Source organism: Dipodomys merriami, unplaced genomic scaffold (assembly GCF_024711535.1).
Source record: "Dipodomys merriami isolate MVZ:Mamm:240054 unplaced genomic scaffold, mDipMer1.0.p SCAF_348, whole genome shotgun sequence".
NCBI lineage: Eukaryota > Metazoa > Chordata > Mammalia > Rodentia > Heteromyidae > Dipodomys > Dipodomys merriami.
Window position 1 is genome coordinate 903,349 of NW_027205026.1, and position 16,324 is coordinate 919,672.

At 63.9% G+C, this 16,324-nt stretch overlaps 1 protein-coding gene across 1 annotated transcript in view; it reads left to right on the plus strand.

Annotated features, from left to right (window-relative positions):
• The first annotated feature begins 9,337 nt into the window (after positions 1-9,337).
• LOC138803781 (piezo-type mechanosensitive ion channel component 1-like) overlaps positions 9,338-16,324 on the plus strand; it is a 58,901-nt gene continuing 51,914 nt past the window's right edge. Inside the window, exon 1 of the mRNA XM_069987864.1 lies at positions 9,338-9,401. Coding sequence (XP_069843965.1) covers positions 9,338-9,401 — 64 coding nt within the window. The remainder of the gene's footprint in view (positions 9,402-16,324) is intronic.

Here is a 16,324-nt window from a genome sequence, read left to right on the forward strand (position 1 = left end):
GGCGGGACGGCGCGCTCGCAGCTTTCGCGCGGTTTTCGGCGGCTTCCGCCTCCCGTCGGGGCTGCGCCAATGAGCGGAGCGCACGGGGGTGGGGCGGGAAATGGCCTCGGGCGCATGCGCGCTGGGATGAGCGGCGTGGCCCGGAAGGGGTGGGGGAGACGCTTGGAGGAGCGGGGCGCGTGCGCACTGAGGCGAGCGGTGTGGTGAGGAGCTCGGGCCTGCTCGCGGTGGGGGAGGGGGGGAAGGGGAACGCTTGGGCGAGCGCAGCGCGTGCGCAGTGGTGGCCGACTGTGCGGCCTCCGCACATGCGCCGTGGACGTTAACAGGTCCCGCGCGTAGTTTGCACTCGGCCCCTGGACTCGGTGCGGCCTCGGAGTGGGGTTGCGGTCCCGGGCGGGCACGGGTGTGCGTGGCGAGTGCGACCGGCCGCGCAGGCGCCTGCCGAGCCTCCCCGCGCCGGGTCCCGCGTGCGCCCTCCGCCCGGGGTCGGCGCCCGACGGGCCGGACAGGCGCCACAGCGGGCGCACGGGCGGGGGCCGACCCCAGACCCGCGCCCCGGGCCCGCTGCCCCCCCGACCGCACCGGCTGCTCCGGCCTCGCCCTGGACCACCGCCCGTCCCGCTCCGCCCTCCCCGCCCTCGAGCCCTGCCCGCCCCCGAGCGCTGCCCCGCCCCCGAGCCCTGCCCCGCCCTCGAGCCCTGCCCCGCCCCCGTGCCTTGCCCCGCCCCCGAGCCCTGCCCCGCCCCCGAGCCCTGCCCCGCCCCCTGCCCTGCCCCGCCCCGTGCCTTGCCCCGCCCCCGAGCCCTGCCCCGCCCTCGTGCCCTGCCCCGCCCCCGAGCCCTGCCCGCCTTCGTGCCCTGCCCCGCCCCCGAGCCTTGCCCCGCCCCCGAGTGCTGCCGCCCCCTTCCCCTGCCCCGCCCTCGAGCCCTGCCCCGCCCCCGAGCCCTGCCCCGCCCCCGAGCCCTGCCCCGCCCTCGAGCCCTGCCCCGCCCCCGAGCCCTGCCCCGCCCTCGAGCCCTGCCCCGCCCTCGTGAGCTGCGCCCCGCCCTCGAGCCCTGCCCCGCCCTCGAGCCCTGCCCCGCCCCCGAGCCCTGCCCCGCCCCCGAGCCCTGCCCGCCCTCGTGCCCTGCCCCGCCCTCGTGCCCTGCCCCGCCCCCTTGCCCTGCCCCGCCCCCGAGCCCTGCCCCGCCCCCGAGCCCTGCCCCGCCCTCGTGAGCTGCACCCCGCCCCCGAGCCCTGCCCCGCCCCCGAGCCCTGCCCCGCCCCCGAGCCCTGCCCCGCCCCCGAGCCCTGCCCCGCCCCCGAGCCCTGCCCCGCCCTCGTGAGCTGCACCCCGCCCCCGAGCCCTGCCCCGCCCTCGTGAGCTGCACCCCGCCCCCGAGCCCTGCCCGCCCCCGTGCCCTGCCCCGCCCCCGAGCCCTGTCCCGCCCCCGAGCCCTGCCCCGCCCCCGAGCCCTGCCCCGCCCCCTTGCCTTGCCCCGCCCCCGTGCCCTGCCCCGCCCCCTTGCCTTGCCCCGCCCCCGTGCCCTGCCCCGCCCCCGTGCCCTGCCCCGCCCCGCCCCTAGAGCGGTTGAGCGGGAAGCTGCTCCGTCCTTGCCCGCCCGCAGAGCTTCGTGCCCGAAGGCCTGCGGAAGGCCCGCAGGGGAGCCCGCACACTCTAGGCTTGTGACTCCAGACTAGCCACGTCCCGGGCAGCTGCACCTCCCAGGAGGGCCGCTGGCTCTCCACCAGGATCCAGCTGCTCTTGGCTCCTTCCGCCAGACAACCCTACGATCTGCTATAAATGGGGCAAAGAAGGGAGACGGAGAAGACACCACTGCTGTCCACAGGGCAGTGACCCAGGCCGCCTCCTGTCCAGCCTCAGTTTTCCCCGTCTACCACAAGATCTCATGGGCCCTGCAGTGAGGATTCTGGGAAAAGGAGCCCTCATGTTTGTCTCAGTGAGGACACTTGTCACACTTGGCTTCAGAGAGATCAAGATGGGAAGAGGGTTAACTTTGTCCACCCCTATATGAGCATCTAGCCCACTAGGAATGCAATGTGAGCGGCGCTGGTGGCTCATACCTATTATCCTCGCTACTCAGGAGACTGAGATCTGAGGATCATGGTGTAAAGCCAGTCCCTGCAGAAAAGTCTGTGAGAGACTCCTATATCCAACTAGCTAGCCAAAGCCAGAAGTGGAGGTGTGGCTCAAGGAGTAGAGTACCCACAGGGAACAAAACAAGCATGGAGCATGAGGGCCTGAGTTCAAGCCCCAGTATCAGCACACACATAAAAAGCAAGAACTAAAAAGCCAGAAGTGGTGCTGTGGCTCAAGTGGTAGAGTGCGAGCTTTGAGCTGAAGAGCTGAGCGCCCTGCTGGCCCAGAGTTCAGGTCCCAGGACTGACCAAAAAAAAAAAAAAGCAAGAACTCATAAAGTTGTTGTCTTTCAACACAAGTATCATCACCACCATCACAAACATTCTGATTAACCTGTAATTCCAAAGCTGGGTGCTGGGACTGGGAAGGTGGCTCGATGGTAGAGTGCTTGCCTTGAGCTGAAGAGCTGAGAGACAGCGCCCAGGCCGAGTTCAGGCCCCAGGAAAACACTGGGTCCTGGAGGCTCATGCCTATCAGCCTGGCTATTTAGGCTGAGATATAAAACCAGCCTAGGAAGAGAGTCAATCTCCAAAATAATCAACAAAAGAATGAGCTAGATGTGTGGTCGAGATGCTGAGTACCACTGAGCAAGCGAGCCAAGCAAGCCTGAGCCCACATTGCACTGTTTATGAGAACTCAAGCAGAAGAGTTCTAGAATGCCTAAGAGTGGTTGAGTCATTTGATAACACTTTGGCATTGCCTCAGATCGCTCCCTATTCAGGGAGAAGGCCGAGATCTTCCAGCGTATCCAGACAACTGAGCAAACCCCGGGCGAGGTGGGTGTCCCCTGCCCCTGTGTGGGGCTGGGCAGCTCTCGCCAGGCCCCTGAACCACCTTCGAGTTCCCTCCTGCCATGACTTTGAAGGCCCTGCTCCACACCAGAGAGAGCCAGCAGCTGGAGGTGCGGAATGCAGTGGCCGTGGCCTTGACTCGGGAGGTTGCAGTCCTTCAGCGATGACTGCAGTGGGACGGACGGCGGCCGGCCCAGCAGCACTGGCTGGGCCTGCGGATGTGCGGGCAGCAGACATCAAGGTGTGGAGGAGAGAGTAGGGGGAAGGGGGCAGCTGGGATTTGGGCAGTGGGGTTTACTCGGCCCCACCGGGACTGGAGATACGGCTCAGCGTGGCGTTCTTGTCTGGCATGTGTGTCTCTTGGTTCTATCCCCGCACTGAAACTCACACGGCTCCCTGGAAGTCTTTCCAGAAGGATGCTACTTCTCCCCAGAACAGTGAAGTCCTGTGCTGGGGAGAGAGCCTGAATGCAGCTAGGAGACCGAGAACAGCTGATGCAGTTACTGCAAAAGCCCTGTGGCCTCTGGGTCAGAAGATGAGGTCAGACGAGCCAGACACCATCACATACACCTACAGTCCCAGAACGGTGGGGGCAGAGGCAGGAGGCTCTCACGTTCTAGGCCAGCCTATACTACACAGAGCGGTGTGGTGAAATGCCAGTTGTGTAGGGCCCTGGATGTGTGGCCTCGCCTCAGCATTTACCCACCCCGCTTTGTGAGGCTGCAGTGCAGGACTGCGGGTGCCTGTCTTGCAGGAAGTGCTGGAGAAGCAGGAGCTGGCTGTGGTTGGGAGGGGGGCCAGCTGCAAGGATCCTCAGCGACAGGTGGGGACAGTGTGGACCTGGGGTAGTCAGCCAGAAGGACGAGCAGCCTCCGTCAAGAGGCCGCCCAGGGGTGACCACGTTTTGAAGCCAAGTGTGGTCAGAGCCGAGTCCTAGGCGATGCGGCGGAGGCAGCATCCCGGGGTGGCCCCCATGACTCTCATGGCTGAGAGGCCGGGGTGGCGTGGCCACCAAACCTGGAACGACTTTGAACTTCCTCCTGAGGTTGCTGGGGAGGGAACTGCCCGTGGCATCAGGTCCCTCTGGTTTGGAGAACAGGCCAGGCAGCCGGAGGCCCAGGGGAGGCGGCACCAGCCCCCCGGCGCCCAGGGCTGCACAGCGAGCAGCCAGGGGCCGGGCCGTGGCGGAACAGCCCTGCCCGCGGTGAGGAAGTGGCGCACAGGAGGAAGGAGGAAGGCCCAGGCCCGGGGCTTCCTGCCCGAGTGGAACCCAGCCAGGCCTGAGGGCAGCTGGCCATGCCTCTGTAGTCCAACAAGAGAACAACATTTCCAACTTTCTTCCCAGCCCATCCTCAGCCCAGAGCCTCGGAGAGGCTGCTTGGCGTTCCTGGCTGACGTGGTGTTGGCAGGACTCCAGTCTGACGCTCAGCGGCTGGCCGAGGGAGGCCTCCTCCCCCTCTCCTGGGTGGCTGGGGGCCTCCTCCCCCCCCTCTCCTGGGTGGCTGGGGCAGCCCCGACCCCAAGGTGCGCCTTGGAAAGGGCGACTCGGCCGCGGCTGGCCCGTGTGCTGCAAGCTACCTGGAAACTCTCCAGGAGAGAGCTACACCCACGTGTGGTGAGTCCTGCAGCCACAGAGGTAGGCTGGCAAGAGGCATTCGGCCAGGTCAGGTGGGTGTTGCTTTACTGCCGGCCGCTTCCCCTGATAGCACCTGCCCACCATAATTAAAGACGGATCCCACCAGAGTAAAGGCACATGGTAACAAGCTCAGAGGAGGGGTGCTGAGTGAGGCACCCCGAGTGGAGGCTGAAGACCATGTGGTGGTCATCACCACTGTGAGGACAGCGGGACATAGTCAGACTCGCTGACTGTGATCCCCGAACACTCGGGCGCTTCCCCCTCTGCTCTGCTCCTGAGCCCGAGGTGCAGGCAGGACTCCTGTCCACCAGCAGTGGCCCCGCTCCTCGTCCAGGCTCCCGGGAGGCCTCTTGGACCCTCCTCTGCCGGGCAGAGGGCCTTCCCGGGTCACAGCTGGGAGACAGGGGAGCCTGTGCACAATGAAAGCAGTGTGGATGGGACACCTCAGCCAGGCCTCGGGCCTACCCACCCAGCGGAGCCTCCTGGGGCTTCCTGCAGAAGAGGAAAGAGGCAGGGTCAGCGCCGGCCCCGCCCACACCCAGAGCTGCAGGAAAGGGTGCGCGGCTGGGCGGCAGCCCCAGTCAGAACCCTCGGCCCTGCCCTAGGAAGTTCTGGCCGACTGGGTGCAGCTCAGGAGAGGTTGGGGGGAGTGGACAGCAGGGCACAGGGGGCTGGCAGCGTGGCTTCCTCCTCTCTCCCATCACCCATCACCCCCACTGAGGGGGATGGACCAGCCAGGCTGATCCCGAGGAATCATGGGGCTGGGGGTCAGCAGAGACCATCCAGGGGCTGGGAGGGGTCAGCAGAGACCATCCAGGGGCTGGGAGGGGTCAGCAGAGACCACCCAGGGGCTGGGAGGGGGCAGCAGAGACCATCCAGGGGCTGGGAGGGGTCAGCAGAGACCATCCAGGGGCTGGGAGGGGTCAGCAGAGACCATCCAGGGGCTGGGAGGGGTCAGCAGAGACCATCCAGGGGCTGGGAGGGGTCAGCAGAGACCATCCAGGGGCTGGGGGGCAGCAGAGACCATCCAGGGGCTGGGAGGGGTCAGCAGAGACCATCCAGGGGCTGGGAGGGGTCAGCAGAGACCATCCAGGGGCTGGGGGGCAGCAGAGACCATCCAGGGGCTGGGAGGGGTCAGCAGAGACCATCCAGTCCTGCCCTCCGTGGCCAGCTCCAGGCCCCTTGCGCTGCACCAACCCGACCGCTGTCAGCTGCAGCTCAGGACAGCACTGGCCACCCAGGGGTGGTGTCACTCTGCTCAGCTTGGGGCCTGTCCTGTCTCTTGGTCATGGCATCTATTTGAGCTCTGGTCTGGTGGCACTGACGGGGGTGGCGCCTCTGACAACCTTCTAACACTGGGCTCACTGGGATTGAGCTGTTTCACCCCCTCCTCCCCCACGGGCTGTGGGCCTGAGCCTGCGTCTGACTATGAGCTCCAGAACCTTCTCCTCCTCAGAAGTGGCACTTGGCCCATCCCCCCTCCCCGGCCCCTGCCAGGCACCACGCTTCCTGGCTCAGACTTGCCTCCTGTAGACAGTTTGTGCGAGTGGAGTTGTGTGGTATCCACCCCTCGTTTCCATCTGCAGTCCTGAGCACGTACGTGTCCAGCTTCATCCACTGTGTAGCACATATCAGTATGAATTCTACATGACCACATAGCAGGCTACATTTTGGTGGTAGGGTTCAAGTGGAAGAGCATCTGGTACACGGTCCTGAGTTCACTCCCCAGGAATGCCAATAAGCAAGCAAAGGCCAAAAGTCGGCATTGGGCTGTTTCCACCTTTGGCTGTGTGGATAATACTGTTGCTCCTGTTCTTGCTGCAGTGCCGGTTTTCTTTTTTATTCTTTGAGTACAATGGGGTGGTGCAGTAGTTGTCCTTTTATGTCTGCCTTTTCTCTCTAGGTGTACTGTTTTAAAGGTTTATCCAGTTTGTAGCCTATATCACTTTTTTTTTTTTTTTTGTCAGTTGTGGGGCTTGGACTCTGGGCTTGAGCGCTGTCCCTGCGCTCTTCAGCTCCAAGGCAAGCACTCTACTGCTTGAGCCACAGCGCCACTTCCAGTTTTCTAGTGGTTTATTGGAGATAAGAGTCTCACAGACTTTCCTGCCCCGGCTGGCTTTGAACCGAGATCCTCAGATCTCAGCCTCCTGAGTAGCTAGGATGACAGGCGTGAGCCACCGGTGCCAGGCTTGGCTATATCATTTTATGACCAGGTAATGCTCTGTTATGTGTATGGATGATGTTTTGTCTTTTGTATTGTTGTTTTGCCAGTCCTAGGGCTTGAACTCAGAGCCTGGGCTCTGTCCCTGAGCTTCTTCTGCTCAAGGCTAGCACTCTGCCACTTGACCCATAGTGCCACTTCTGGCTTTTTTTTTTTTTTTTTGTTCTGATCGTGGGGCCTGAACTCTGGGCCTGGGTGCTGTCCCTCAGCTCTTCAGCTCAAGATTAGCGCTCTACCACTTGAGCCACAGCGCCACTTCTGGCTTTTTTCTTTTTTCTTATGTGGTACTGAGGAATCGAACCCAGGGCCTCATGCATGCAAGGCAAGTGCTCTACCACTGAGCCACCTTCCCAGCCCCATTTTTGGCTTTTTTTGTGTATGTGGTACTGAGGAGTACCTGGGGCTTCATGCATGCTAGGCAAGCCGTCAGCCACTAAGCCACATTCCCAGGATTTTATCTTTTAATCCTCTAAAGGACACTTGGGTTGTTTTTAACTCAAGATTGATTTTTGTGTGTGTGGAGCCAGGGTTTGAATCCAAGGCCTTGTACATGCTGGGAAGGTGCTCTACCACTGAGCAATACCCTGTCCTAGTCCTTGATATTTGACACAAGGAATAATGTGCAGCTCAGGCTAGCTTTGAACTTGCCATCCGCCCACCAATACCTCCTGAGTCCTGGGACCGCAGGTGTGTACCACCATGCCCAGCTGAAGTGAAGGGCAGACAAGTAGTGATGGCTGGATCATCCTTGGAACGCTGGTGAAAACCTGAGGGGTGGTGCCAACGTCCCTCTGGTCACTGTGGTCTTGGTCCTTCCCACTATTCTAAACAAGTTCAGGAAGGCCCCACACCGCGGGCAGTGGGCAAAAGTGGCCTTAGACGGGATCCAGAAGCCTGGCCTGTCCTCTAGCAGAGGCTCGCCCACTTAGCCTTCAGTATTCTCTTCTGCAAAGGGAGTTCGATTAGAAAAACAACCCAAGGACTGGACTGTAACTTAGCTTAGAATGTGCCTGGACAGGGCTGCGAAGGTGGCCTCGTGGTACAGTGCTTGCCTAGCATGCATGAAGCCCTGGGTTTGATTCCTCAGTACCACATACACAGAAAAAGCTGGAAATGGTGCTGTGGTTCAAGTGGTAGAGTGCTAGCCTTGAGCACAGAGAAGCTCAGGGACAGTGTCCAGGCCCTGAGTTCAAGCCCAGGACTGGCAAAACAATAACAACAAAGAATGTGCCTGGATGTACACTATCCTGGGTGCAGTATTCACACACACACACACACACCTGTTCCTGAACAGGCTGTGAGCCAGGCACACGTACCAGCAGGGAGGTGTCCCTGAAATGTCAGAGCTGTGGGCCAGGGGGAGCCCCTGTGCTGTCTGCCTCAACTGAGCCTACTGAGCACGCAAGTGCACGAGTTCTGTCCCACTGTGGTACTTCTGTGGGTAGACGGTGCATGTCACAGCACCAAAGGACATCCAGGAAAGTCTCTCTGCTGGGGGGGGGGGGGCGAGCAGCCTGGGCCTGACCCGGTGGTCCCCGCTCGGGTGATGGTGGCAGGAGGGACGGCCGCTGACCCCGTGGTCCCCGCTCGGGTGATGGTGACAGCCGGAGGGCGGCAGGTCACCTGCGGGATTCATTGTAAGCGTTGGCCCGCGCCCCCGCGCAGAACTCGGGTTCAAGGGCTGCTACTTTGGGCAGTCCTTGGGCACGCACATGCCCAGAGCAGTGCAGCTTCTGCTACTTCCCGTCTCGGCCGCTTTCCAGCCGCCGTTTGGGGGCCGGCGGCGGGGGTGGGTCTTGGAGGGACCTGGGCCCGGCCTCGGTCCGGGGCTCTCCCGGGCTCTCCCTGGCCGCCCGCCCCGGGCAGGCGGAGTCGGCCGCGTGGGTCTGGAGGAGGCGCCCGGAACGCGGCCCGGCCTCCCCGGGACGGCGGGTGCTGGGGCGGCGAGGCGGGGGCGCAGCCGGTCCCCGCGGGCCAGGCCGCGCCAGCGTGGCCGCCGCCGGCCCCAGGGGGCGCCGCGCCCTCGCGGCTCCGGGAGCAAAGCGAAAGTCGCTCGGGCCACGCGGGGCAGCTTCGCGCGTGGGTCGGCCGGGCCCAGGGGGCCTGCGGGCGCTGGCGGGGTGGCGGTGCGGGCCGCCCAGAGGGGGCGCGCGGGGCGGCGCGGGCGGCGCAGGGGCCGCGGGGCGGCGGAGGGCGCCAGGGCGCGTCCGCCGGCCGTCGGGGCAGCGCGGAGGCGGGCACGCCGGGAGGGCGGGGGCCGAGCTTATAAAGGCCCGCGGGCGGGCAGGGCGGAGGGAGCCGCGGAGGCGCCGTCCGGCCCAGCTCGGTCTCCGCCAGCCGCGACGCTGACGCCCGGCGCGCGGGCTCCAGGGGTCGGCACCGGAGCGCGGACGCCGCGGGCCCCGGCCCGGAGAGGCGGCGGCGCGGCGCTGGGCCCCCGCGGGCCCCCGGGCTCCCGGCCGCGCGCAGACTCGCCCTGAGCGCCATGGCGCGCCGGCCCCGCGGCCCCTGCGCCGCCCCCTAGCGCGGGAGCCGGGCGGGCCGCGGCGATGGAGCCGCACGTGCTCGGCGCGGGGCTCTACTGGCTGCTGCTGCCCTCGGCGCTGCTGGCGGGTGAGTGGGGCGGGGGGCGGGGGGCGCGCGGCCCCGGGCGCCCGCATTCCGGAAGCATGGGCGGGGGGCGGCGGGGCGCGGGGCGGCAGCGGTGTGGGGGACGGCCGGGCGCGGGCGCGGGTGCGGTGCGCCGGGCCGGGCGCCCCCAGCCTCCCCGCGCGGGTCCCGCGGCGCCCAGCGCAGCGCGTTCGTCTCGGCCGCCCGGGGCCGGGGCCCGGCGCGGGGCGCGGGGCGGCTGCGCCCGCGGGTCGGAGCGCGAATCTCCGGCTCTCCTTCTTGCTTAAAAAAAGAGAAAGGAAGGAAGAAGCGCGGCCGCGCACCGGGACTTCCTGACCGGGGGGACGGCGGCTTCCTGCCCGGCTTCCCCGCGCCCAGGAGCCGTCGAGCCCGCCCCGCGCCGCCCCGCGCCGCCCCGCGCCGCCCGGCTCCCTGGGCGCCCTCTCCCCTGTGCCCTGCTTGGCGGACGCGGAGGGCGCCCCACGAGGCCTGGGGTGCGCGGGCGTGGCGGGAGGAGGGTCCCGGGGTCCCCAGAATCTGTACCCCTTGTTCGCGGGAAAGCGTCCTCCCCGGGCCCTCTGCCCCCACCGCGCCCCGCCCGGAGTCCCTGTCCGCAGCCCGGCTGGCTCGGCGCTGCTCCGTGAGCGTCGGCGGGGAGGAATCCCGACGCCCAGCCGGGTCTGTCCCCGGGCCTTCCAGAGCTTTGCGGCTGGGGAGGTGGGCGCTGCCCCCACTGCGGCCCCCGGCGAACCCAAAGGGGCCAGATGGGGGACTTCAAGGCAGGAATGGAGGAGAACCGTTGAGCTTAGAAAGGAGGGGCCTTGGGACACCCCGGCCCGTGTGGACTCTGCGCAGGAGAGCTGGGTCCAAGCTCCACACGGCCGGCCTGCCTTCCTCCCTGGCCTGTAGAAAGCCAGATGGTAAAAACAAAGGTCCTGGGCCAGTGGTAGGCCCGGGAGCCAGGAGATGAATGAGCTCACCTGGGACCCCCTGGGGGCATTCCAGGGAGGGCCGGACAGGTTGTCTGTGTTCCTTTAGCGGGAGGATTTCTTCCTAGATGGTAACAGCCCTTGAACAAAGTCGGCAGAGCTGTCTCTGCCCTGCCAGATGGTAAACACTTTCACAAAATGAAATGCTCCTTTGATATTTTTTCCAGCCATTAAACACGTAAAAAACGTTCTCGGCTGTGGGCAGTACCAAAACAGGCAGAGCGGCCGGATCCAGCGGGCAGCCGGGCTGTGACCCCCTCCCCTGCCCATCGGGAGGGCGGTGGGTGGCGAGGGGAAACCCGAGCTCCTGGGGTAGGATGTGGGGTTTCACCAGTTGAGGGTTCCACCCAGGCCGAGTTAGTCACCTGGGGAGTGACTAACTCTGTGCTTTCCCTAAGCCCGAACTGCCCTGAATAACATCTGTTCATGAAGAAAATGCCGATGCCCAGGACACACCCGCTGGCTGTGTGCCCAGTGTGGGCCTTGCACCCCTGGGGGAGGGGTGCAGGGCTGGCCAAGCCCTGTCTCCTGACACCTGAGCCTCGCATGTGCTGCCTCCGGAGTGCCCCTGGTCACGGAGCTTTGGTGCTCTGGTATTTTGGAAGTGACACCTTTGGAGGGTTAGTCACCTTGTGTGGAGGGAGAGCCTGAGTCACCCAGTGCTGGCCTCCTCGCCACGCCCCATCTAGCATCACTACCTGGAAAGCCCGGCAGCGCTGGCCCCGGGCCCGCGCCCCGCGTGGCACAGTGACCGTGTCCGGGTATCTCCTGTGGCGGAAGCCCTCGGGGATGAGCTCCTGGGGTTGTCCGGGCAGAACATTCTGTACTTGGATAGAAAGGACCGCAGCTACCTCTTTGGCTCTTGGCTTGCTGGGCCACCCAGCAGCAGCATGGACATCAGAACGGAACGCCCGGCGGTGAGAGGCGGCCTGGCCTGGGGCGCGCAGGTCTCCCCAGCGTGTTACCTCAGGTCGTGGTGATCTGGGCTTTCTCACTGTTCTCCACAGCGTGAGGCGGGCAGACAGGAGGGGAGGAGGCGGCGGCGGCTCTGGCTCGGCTTTGAGAACAGCCGGGACTCGGTAGCAGTCACTCAGCCTCAGATCTGCCCCTCAGCCCAGTGGCTGGCCAGCGAGTAATGAGGATCCCAGGGAACTCAGTATTGGCAGGTGCTTGTGCTACATCTCAAAGCTCCAGGCTTGGCAGCCACCCTCTGGGGTATGGGTGGTCCCGCGTCCCTGGCAGGGACCCCAGGTGGGCCTGGCACTGGTGAAGGCCACAGCCTCTGTGGTGGGCGGGGAACTGAGGGCTATGGTGCACTTGGGTGTGTATTCAAGGGTGAGCCTAAGGTGGGGTGCCAGGGGCCCACCCAGGAGCTGAGGATGCACCTCCATCCTCTGGCCAGCCACTGGGCTGAGGGTCTTCCTGCAGAAGTGGTCTTCCGGCCCAAAGGGTGGGCAGGGAGCTGCTCCTCGATCCTGGCCCCAGGCTGTTTGCGGGGCCGTGTCTCCTGTACTGGCACAGCACTAAGTTTGCTCTCTGTGATCAGAGGTCGGGAAGGTGAGCCTTGTAGGCACTGCTGTCCAGGGGCGCCGTGCCCTGACCCCACACATCCTAAACCCAGCAACGTTGGTCTTTGCTATCTAGTTTAGACATATGCAATTACCCATTTACATTTTCATCCATGTTTTTTATTTTTTTGTCGGTTGTGGGTACTGAACTCGGCCTGGGCGCTGTCCCTCAGCTCTTCAGCTCAAGGCGAGCGCTCTACCACTTGAGCCACAGCGCCACTTCTGGCTTTTTCTGCTTATGGGGTGCTGAGGACTTGAGCCTAGGGCCTCAGGCATGCAAGGCAAGCGCTCTACCACTGAGCCACCTTTCCAGCCCTCATCCATGTTTTGTTCTTGTTACTGCAGTAGTTTTGTATTTTGTCTTCGTGAGACGTTTAAGTGTTAATCTGAGCAGTGATTATGGCAGCACAAGCACCCATGTGGCCCTTTTTTTTGCTCTACTTAAGGTGAGCAGTGTTGCGGGCAGCCTGGCCTGGTGAGGGTCCCTGCAGAGCAGAGGCCTCCTGGCCCCGCCCTGCCCCACCCTGCCCGCAGCCTGCGCCTGGAGGAATGGGGTGGCCTGGGGGAGGACCTCTCACCCCTAGCCCTGTCTTCTGTCCCTCCCTTGACCTTTGACCCCAGCTCTGGAGTATGGGGAGTTCATTTGCCCTCTGGAGGGGGAACCACTGGGGGTGAAGTCTTGCTTTCCTCTGGGCAAGTGAATCCTTCTCTCCTGCCGGCAGCTGGACCTGTGGAGGACCTGGGCTGGGAGGTCGCTGAGAGGAGGCCTAGGTGGCTGGAGGCAGTGCTGGGCGGAGGCCCGGCCAGCTTGCTGGAGGGGTCGTGAGGCCTCTGCTTGCCCTGAGCATGGCAGCCTCATCTCCCTCCTGCCCTGTTACCTCCTCTGTAGACAGGACAATGCGAGTTTCACAGGGGCTCCCAGATCTCTCAGGGCCTGCTGGGCGGGGTGGGCAGCCCGCCCTCGGGAAGGCCAGCCCTGAGTCCAGCCCTCCTCGCAGGCCTGTGAGTCCCGAGTGCTTTCCCAGATGTGCCGGGCCGAGCGCTGAGGCGTTGGTGGTCAGCGGCCAGGCCAGACCTCGAGGGAGCTCTGTGAAGGGGGGCCGCCTCCCCCTGATGCTCTCTAGAAGGGGAGGCTCCGCGGGGACCCAGCCAGGCGTCTGCCTCCCTCCGTGTGCAGAACGAATCCCCTGGGGTGTCTCCGGCCCAGTCCCCGCAGCCAGGTCCACACAGCCTGTGGAGTCACGCGGCCCTTTCCCTGGCTCCAAGTGCATTCGTGCGGCTCTCATCTAGGTCTTGTGGGCCGCAGCCTTGGGTGGGAGCCAGGGGCTAAGTTAGGATTTGAGGCCTGGAGTGCCGGGTGTGGGGCCTGGGGGCTCGGGGGCTCTGCATGCTTGCTGCTACCCACAGGTGGGAAGAGCGAATCGTACCAGCAAAGCAGGGCCTCCCAGTAACGCCTCCTGGGGGGACCCCAGTCACACCCTCAAATGAGGTTCCCTAAGGTAAGTGCTGGACCTTCGGAGCAGGGCCGGTGTCCAGGGGGGTATGACCGGGCTGGGGAGACCTTGAGGGCTGTGTGAAGTTGTGAGGGCCCCCGTTTCTCCGGGGGACAGTGGATTCCTACGTGTGCCACTGGCCGGCCCGCGGGGAGTCAGTGCGGCTCCGGGCTGGGCTGCAGAGGCCCAGCTGTCCAGCAGCTTCCCGGCTCCGAGACACAGGCCCTCCACCACGGCCCCTCCACCACGGGCACCCGACCTGCAGTGTCTTGGGGCCTCAGCCGAATGGGGCGGGTCCATTTTTCTGGTGTGTTTTAATAGCATAATTACAGGGAGTATTTTTGGTTCCCTCTAACGGGCTGGCGGGGTTGGGGTGCTGTTTACTGGTGCACGCTGTTTTTCCCTCTCTCTCTCTATATATATAGCTGGGGCCGCTGCTTCCTTGGCTCAGGTTGCAGAGGGACTGTCTGCCTTGGTCTCCTGTGGTTTCCTCTGCCGTTGAATAGGCAGCCAAAACAGGTCGGTGCCGAGCGGCCGCTGGGCGCTGGGTGCTGCCGGAGGAGGGGGCTGGGCTGCAGCCGCCCTCTCCCGCTGCCCGGCCGGCCTTGAGGAATCTGCAGGATCCATAAAACTAAGTGCCGTGGGGATCCGTTCACAAGGCCTGCAGGCTGCTCTCTGCTCGGGCAGCCCCAAGGGTCACAGCACAGAGGACTAGGATGGGCCCCGGGCAAGGGTCTTCTGACAAGACCCGGGTGCACAGCAGGCCTGAGGGGCTCAGCCTCTACTTTTTTTGTGTTGGTCATGGGGCTGAACTCTGGCCTGGGCGCTGTCCCTCAGCTCTTCAGCTCAAGGCAAACACTCTACCACTTGAGCCACAGCGCCACTTCTGGTTTTCTGGTGATTCGTTGGAGATTAGAGTCTCACAGACTTTCCTGCCTGGGCTGGCTTTGAACCGCAGTCCTCAGGGCTCAGCCTCCTGAGTAGCGAGGATGACAGGCGTGAGTCACCGGTGCCCGGCCAGCCTCTACTTCTTGGAGCCCGCAGGGCCTGCGCTCTGCTGGTTGGACCCCTGCGCCCAGCTCCTGTTGGGCATGTCTGCCACCAGCCACACTTGTGCAGTCCCTGTCATTACCTGAGTTCTGTTTATAGTTAAAACACGGGTTAACAAAGCACATCATCCTGATGTGAAAGGGAAATGAACCTTCCCTTCCGCCAGTCCTGTCCAGCAGAGCCGCTGTTTTTGTGTTCCTTTTCCTGTCCAGCTTGTCTAGGACTGAAGGGACCCCCACACCCCGACGCCGTGCGGCTGTGTGTCTGGTGGAGCTGTGACACGTACAGTGCCCCTGTTCTTGGGTGGCTGAGGCAGCGCCACGGGTGCGGGCAGCCTGGCCTTGGTGGGCAGGCACAGGACGCCTTGCCTCGGGCTGTGATCTTCCGGCCCAGCGCCTCCGTCCAGTGACCCGGCATGTGTGTGCAGACCTGCATCATTTCTTCTAGCAGCCCCCTGGGCAGCCCCTCGGGCCCCTCAGCCTGGCAGAATCCGCTGTCTGCTTTCTCCCTGCCCCTGCTGCCGTGCAGCTGTCCCGAGCACACCCCACCACCTATTTTTCGAGTAAAGCCCTTGACCGGACTGCCCAGCTGTGAAGACCCAGATGCTTTGGGGTGCGGGGCCCCCAGCTCTTTCGCCCTGTCATCACCCTCCAGAGGCAGCAAGGGCAGCTGCTGCAGTGAGAGGCTTGCTTCCGGACAGTTCAGCGGAGTAGCCCCGTTTCTTAGAGAAGGTCCTACGGTGCACTGTCCCTGCCTGGGGCCGGTGTCCTGCCCCATTGCCCTGTCTGAGCCCCCAGCTCCTTCCCTGAGCCTGGCCAAGAGACCTTCCTGCTCTGTGGCTGGAGTGTCTCTCATCTCCCTGGCCTCCAGCTCAGATCCTTCATTCCTCCAGCCTCCATCTACACCCCCTGTCATACTAACCTCTGTCGAGGTTTAAGTCTCCCTAACTCCCAGCCCAGACCCCTTGTCCTCCTGTGTTCGTCCTGGATACTTTGTCCCCCAGTGCCATTTACCCTCCTGCCCAGGGCCTGAGACGCTCCACCCCCATCTCCCCGACCCATTTCCCTCCAAACCCCTAGTGCCTGTCCTTGACATCAGCCATTTATTTGGCAAATGAGTCTGGAAAACTCTCTGGGGGCCAGGCTGCCCTAGGGTGCGGAGTCCCGACAAAGTCCCTGCTGTGTGGCTTTTTGGGTGCTTAATTGGGGATAAAGAGCATCATGGACTTTCCTACCCAGGCTGGCCTTGAACTGTGATCCTCAGATCTCGGCATCCTGAGTCGCTAGGATGACAGGTGTGAGCCAGCAGTGCCAGGCTTGTTTTGTTTTTTGAGGCAGGATCTTGCTCTTTAGCCCGGGCTAGGCTTGAACAATCAACACTCCTGCGTTCGCCTTCTCAGTGCAGTGGTTCTAGGTATGCACCTGACAAGTTTTGACAGTTGACTGAGGTTCTAAACAAGACAGTGGCGGTTCCCGTCCCCTGGAAACTCCCTGCCTCTCTCTGGCCCCAGCTTCTGCGGCAGCGCTTTCCCTGTCTGGTGCTTGTGTTTGGGTCAGGCCCCGCAGGGATGTGTCTCTTTGTGGTCTTTGCTCAGCGCACGTGTGGGCTGCGCGTGTGGCTGGTCCCTGGCTGCTGGGTGACATTCCATTTGTTTGTTCATCATCTGCCAGTGGAGCTCATCAAGTCCAGGAGGCCCCAGCCCCCCGGCCACCTGTCCCTTCATCTTCGGGCTGTGCCTAGGATAGCTATACCTTGTGGCATTGGAGCCCAGACCTCTGCGGGTCCTGTGAGGCCCGTGCCCAGCCCTCCCGGGAGATGGGGTGCTG